The sequence below is a fragment of the Aegilops tauschii genome, chromosome 6 (genome assembly GCF_002575655.3).
Source record: "Aegilops tauschii subsp. strangulata cultivar AL8/78 chromosome 6, Aet v6.0, whole genome shotgun sequence".
Lineage (NCBI taxonomy): Eukaryota > Viridiplantae > Streptophyta > Magnoliopsida > Poales > Poaceae > Aegilops > Aegilops tauschii.
Window position 1 is genome coordinate 105,778,907 of NC_053040.3, and position 6,139 is coordinate 105,785,045.

General features: G+C 47.2%; 1 protein-coding gene across 1 annotated transcript; it reads right to left on the reverse strand.

Moving 5' to 3' along the window:
- Positions 1 to 512: 512 nt before the first annotated feature.
- Positions 513 to 5,526, reverse strand: LOC109734676 (VIN3-like protein 2). The gene is made up of 4 exons (XM_020293876.4): positions 5,288 to 5,526; positions 3,092 to 3,776; positions 2,285 to 2,592; positions 513 to 2,206 (listed from the first exon to the last, which is right to left on the reverse strand). Exons 1-4 carry the CDS (start codon positions 5,304 to 5,306, stop codon positions 966 to 968), a joined length of 2,253 nt encoding a protein of 750 aa, XP_020149465.1. The 5' UTR covers positions 5,307 to 5,526; the 3' UTR covers positions 513 to 965.
- Positions 5,527 to 6,139: the final 613 nt, after the last annotated feature.

Here is a 6,139-nt window from a genome sequence, read left to right on the forward strand (position 1 = left end):
CTACTTGAATCTTCTCCTTTGCGGCAATCCTACCTCTTCTAAATGCAGCAATGTATCCTCTTGGACTTTGAGACGGATGGGTGAAGAAAATGAACATGTTGGACTCGCTGCATGAGGTTTATCTGAAGAACGGCCATGACTCATGATCTTGAGAAAGAATGTTTTCGCTTTACCCAGATGATGATGCAATAACGAGATTTGCAGGGCAAACGTGCTGCGAGTTCTCGGGAAAAGAGTGGGCCACAATGGTTCCATCCCCTGGTAACAGGAGGTCTGTATGAATTGCTAGTCACAGCCATTCATATGACTCAGGTAACCATGCTGCTTCAGCTGCCCAACTTGACCTTCATACACTGCAGAGCTGGAAGAACAGACAGACTAACCGTCTGTCTACAGGTAGACGGAAGCAAAGTAATCGAAAGCAAAGCTCTGCAGATCAATGGAGCTGCAAACTCAGATATACATATAAAACCATCATCTTAATGACAGGACACGGTAAAAACTCAGCCAGATTCAGCATACATAAGAATCATTCTTCTTGCAACAGTTGGAAACAGAAGATTTCATGTTCCATGCTTTAACCCGACCGACGACTCAGCACAACTCATGTTCCATGCTTTAACCCGACCGACGACTCACGCAACTCCTCATGCTACCAAGGTAGCACGAGGCGACGCAACTGACGACGACTCGCGCAGCTCATCATGCTACCAAGATAGCATGAGACGACGCAAACAGACTAGAGAGTAGCAGAAGATGAAATAAGGTGCCAGGTAACATAAACCTCCTACGGTAACAGCGGACAGACAAGGTTACAACCAACAACACATTGTATATAAGTCAACTACTGCTTCAATGAAATCTCCAATGAAGAATCAATGCAACGATCGATCTGCTACGAAAGAATGGGACCAAGGCACGCACCCTCCCCCGGGAAGAGAAGGCGGTGACAGCTTCCGTCGCGCTTAATGCCAGAGGTTCATGCAGAAGCCAGAGGGGACTGAAGGCGGCTTCTTGCTGTAGATCGCCTCCGAGAAGGTGTCGGTCAGCTGGCCGCAGAGGCTTGCAGGATCATTGATGAGGGTGTCCACGTACACGCTGACAATCTTCCGATCATGCGGGGTAGCACGCAAGCTGTACCATGTCAAGAACTTCACCCTGAAGTTGGTCTCAATGTAGCCCTCAGTTTCCAGCCACCTCACCACCCTGACACAGTACTCATAAGTTGCTTCGGGGCATCCATCCTTGTGGCCAGCATCCTCGAATTTACCCGATCTTTTGTTTGACGAATTCCCTGGCTCTCTATCAGGCTTTGAGGAGCCATTTTGAAAGATGTTGTCAGAAGGTTTTGTGTTGAAGCTCCTTCCACCAGTCTCCTTACCAGTTTCCATAACTCTTGGTGCAGTGGGTGGCATAGAGCCAACAAATCGAGGAACAAGAGCCAACTCAACTCCAGCAGTTGCATTTGATGCATCCTGTGATATAGGAACTTCGCTCCTTTGGTTTTGCTCCATTGAGTTTGAAGACTCCCTAAGTAAAGCAGCTTGAACTGTTGAATTAGGCTCCTCATCCAAAGCTGACGCTGAGAGCCCAGGAGCTTCCTCCAGTTCAGTGACCTCTGGTACCCTAGCAGCAACTATCTGCATGTTTTGCAAGTTATTGCTAGGCCCGTTGGGGTGATGAGGCACTTTGTCTGAATCAAGGATCTCAGGATTTTCACAGTACTCAAAATCACTTTCCGGTGACTTGTTAAGATCAGTGTACACTGTTGCATTATTGTTTGAGTCAACTCCCTCTGAAGAACGATCAGATTGACCACCACTGTTTGTCTTTGGGCTCCTGTTATTTTGGTCTACTAATCCAGCACCACCTGGAGCCAAACCCTTCAGATCACTTTCTTTCAGAGAGCTTGTACTTACCCTGGCTTCCCATGGCGCAAACTCACTGGAGTTGCTGAATGCAGTTACCTTGATCATATAGCATGTAGCTGGCTTGAGTTCAGTGACAACAAATGTTTTTGACATTAGATGTACGGTGCCAGTTGGATTGAACGAGTAAAATCCTGTGCCATCCACCTGGTGCCATACTTTAAAGCCAGTTACCCCTTGGGAGATGTAAGGACATCGAGCCAAATCAAGAACTACAGTGATAGATGTAGGCGTTATAGGTTCAAACTTTATGAAGCTCGATGGCATCATATTGGACCCTGAAAATGCAAAGATGCACAAAGTTAATATCATCATTTCCATATGTTAGATCTAATGTGAAGGACCTCAAAACTTACGTTCAAATTGTGAGTTTGTAGGAGATTCAACAGGGAACTTAGACTCCATGACATCTAGTGCTTCAGCACAAAGTTTCTGAACCTCAGCACCACAAGTAAGCCGACTGACAATTCCACGACCCATATTTCCATACCCGGCTACAGATCCAACCTCAGCCTCAAGTTTCTGCTTTGCTGTGTCAACAAATTTATGCAAGACCGAGTACTTCTCCGTTGAGAATAGGACCTTATGACCCAGAAATATCCGGTAACACAATATATCCAGCCGCCGAGCATCTTTAGCTAACATTAGTTGCTTCTTCCAGGACCTGAACAAGGACATTAAACAGTCATATTATTGTTCGACGAGATAATTTATTAAAAGGACGGACTAGTTATAATTCATACGTTCAAACAAGAGGAAACAGAGCAATGGGCAGTGTAAAATGGATCAGAAATCTCAAGAGTTGCTATTGTATGGAGAATGGACTGGTAAACTTGATGAATACAAATATTTGATAAAAGTACATTGTACTGGGTTGTTTAAGAAGTCACTTCATCAAGCTCTTTTATTATAACTACTTTACAAGATACTACTAAGGTAACGATTTAATAGGATTCTTGTTAACAGACGTGCAGCAGATGCAAAATGCATTTATCTTAACTGTAAATCAGCGCAAGCAATTGCAGTAATAAACAAACTAAGGCAGTGAAGCAGTAGGCCTGGAAGCCCAGGAAAACAAGCAAAGTAACAATCTAATTTACTTTTCTTTTTCAATTTAGAACAGAAAACCTGCATGAACAAAAACAATGCCCCAGAATACATACCTGAGCAAGTCATGCTGCTTCCGACAGTTGGGGCAGTAATAAGCACCATCAAGTTTCTTGCACTGCCCACTCGGCAGAATGCCAGTTCTTCCATCCTTGAGAGCACACTCAAGATGGCATGATAACCCGCAAGAATCCTTTTGCATCGGATGATCTGAACTACAGGATAACCATATGGTAGGGTCCTTGTTGTCATCATACTTGAAGCATATGCAGCATGAACAGCGTCTGCAAAATTTATCTTCCATGCTAAGAATCGCTCTGCATGCTATATTTCGGCAGGACCGCACATTATTAATTTGCACGGGTACAACTGCGGTTTGCGGATTGCTGACTGCAATTGGCAGTCGTGATGGATTGTCACTCTTCCTTTGACGTTTCGCGGGGTACTGATGGTTACTTGCATTGGGATCGACAGTTGGCTCCTTTTCTTGCACATGCACCACAGGGCCAGATGATTTGCCAGTCACCACCCTGAATAGATAATCCAGCATTCTCTGCTTAGATAATCCAGTATATTTCCTTTCCCTTCCGAGATCAGCACAAAGAATCTCCACAATATCACGCCGACTCCATGACTGTAGTTTGTCAGGAGCAGTTTGTGGCCTCTTTGATAATTCACGAACAAGATCCTTCTTTTCATCCACACTCATCAATCGGCATTTAGCAGGTTCAATAATAGCTCCTGGAGGAAAGGGTACACTGAACCATATTAGTATATCACAATCAAATTCATAAACAGTGCAATCAATCTTGTGCACCAGTAGATTTGAGATGCATAATCAGATGTGCTTGCACATCCAGAAGTTAGAGAAGAATATACCAAACAAACTTTGTAAGCACGCATATTGACAACGATGTATCAGCAATGGACAACTTGAGAACCGAAAATTCCAACTTCATTACAACCCAATATCCCACAGACATGTCAAGAATAGCATGACAAATGAGAGTTGGTACTAAAAAGCATAACACATGCAAGAAAAACTCAATTTAAGGCCTCGGAATCTTTACATATGCATTATACCACAGTTAAGTTAGTTTGCACACGACATAACAAGTGCAATCATGCACAAGACCACCCAACCAAAGGCTGCTGGCACTGACTACAATGCTATACTACATACTCTAAAAATATAACTTTCAGGAAGATCTTCCAGTGCTATACTATACGTAACCTAAAAATATAGTAACTTTCAGGAAGATCTTGCAATGCCATACAAACTCGAAATGCACCAGACAAAGTTCAACTCTTTTGAGGCCCTTCTGTAACTTTGGGTTAAGACTGGCAATGCCATTCTCTCTACAAAGGTTCAGAACTTGGCACCAGACACAGGCACATTAAGTCAAGACATGTGCATTGTACATACACCACCCAACAAAAATAGCACGAACACCGGAAACCAGGGTTGGCATATGGAAACCATCTACTTGCGCCCATATACAGCAGCTTGACATGGAACGCAAGAGACTGCCGCCACCCTGCTGAATCCTAACAGATTTAATCCTGCTAACCCCAGTCATCCTCGCAGAAACCACAAAACAGATAAGACCATCCACATGCATGCAAACAGAAGGCCGGCTCAACACAGCCGGCGTCCAGAACCGAATCACCGGCCAAAAGACCGAGGCTTTCCCCTCGAAACCAGACATCGACACGTAAATCCCTCAGGAAAACGACGTAAAGCCGCGGAGACACTGTTCCCGGCGGACTCCCGCGGACGCAAGGAGCGCAATGCGCGTAGCCGTCGCCGCATGCAGCGCCGAATCTGGCGCTACCGGCGGTAAAAATCTCCCGCGACCCCATGCCCTGCCCCCGCCCCCGCCTCCACCGCCGTACCGCCCACCAACCATCACCGGTACAGCCACGCACGCATCAACGACTAGTACTACCACCACCGATCGAATTTACCGCGCGCTAACCGGCGGGACGCGTCGCGGGGACGAATCCTCCGGCGAAGACGGCCAAATCTCGGGCCGGACGCGCGTCTGCCGCCGCGAAACGCGCAAACCCGGCCCGGAGGCCTCGCCGGAAGCCACCGGCACGGAGGAACCAATCCGCGCCGGCCGGGCGGCAGATTCGGCGCACGGACGAACAGATCGAGCGGCGCGGCATTAGGCCGGCCGCCGCCGACGGCCAGATGGCAGAGAGACAGATAAGACAGCGTAGGAATCGGGAGGCGCGGCGGCGCTGACCTGCGTAGGGAGGATCCATGGCCGGAGAGAGGGAGGGAGAGGGGGATCTCTCGCTCCTCCTCCGCCTCCTCCTCCTCCGCTGGGCTCACGTGGACTCAGCCCTCCTCTCTCCTCCTCTGCTGCTACCCTCTCTCTCTCTCTCTCTCTCCTCCTCTGCGTCTCTCTCTTTTTTTCTCTCTCTACCCCCGCCCCGTATGTAGTACGAGCACGCGAGGTTAGCTCCCAGCCGCACGGATACCAAAGCCTGCGGGCGGGCGCCGCTTTTGCGTCCCACCCCCCGCCTTCCCGCGTATTCGCGCGCGGCTCCCTCCCGGCTTTCCACATCCGGGACGGCAGGCCCGTGTGATCGCGCGGGGGTCAACACGGGGAAACGGAGAGCGGTTAGATGGTGTTAGCTGGTTTTGGTTAGGCAGGGTTTAACAACCGCGGCTTGTGTGCTTTCACACTTTGGACGTAGACATGGAAAACAGGGCAATCTATGTCTATTGTCACACAAACTGATAAGTTTGTGTAACCTTCCACATGCACAAAAGGCATGAGAGACTGTTGATCATCATTGTGTGTTACTCATCCAACCGTCGATGAGTGTCTATACTATGATAGATCGGTTGAATAGAAGATGAAAGGTTGATGTGTGAATTATTTATTGTATCAACATATATATGTCAAATGGTAGTTATATGTGATGCGCATTGCGTACATATGCAAAATACTTAAAGAGAAAACAAATATAGTGTACAAGTTCATATGTTTGAAAGAGAAGGATTTTTTTCATATCACAATATCGTCATCGTTGGTTTCCGATTCGGTGACTTCATGTTATCCTCTAGATTGTTTTGGCGGTGATGAGCC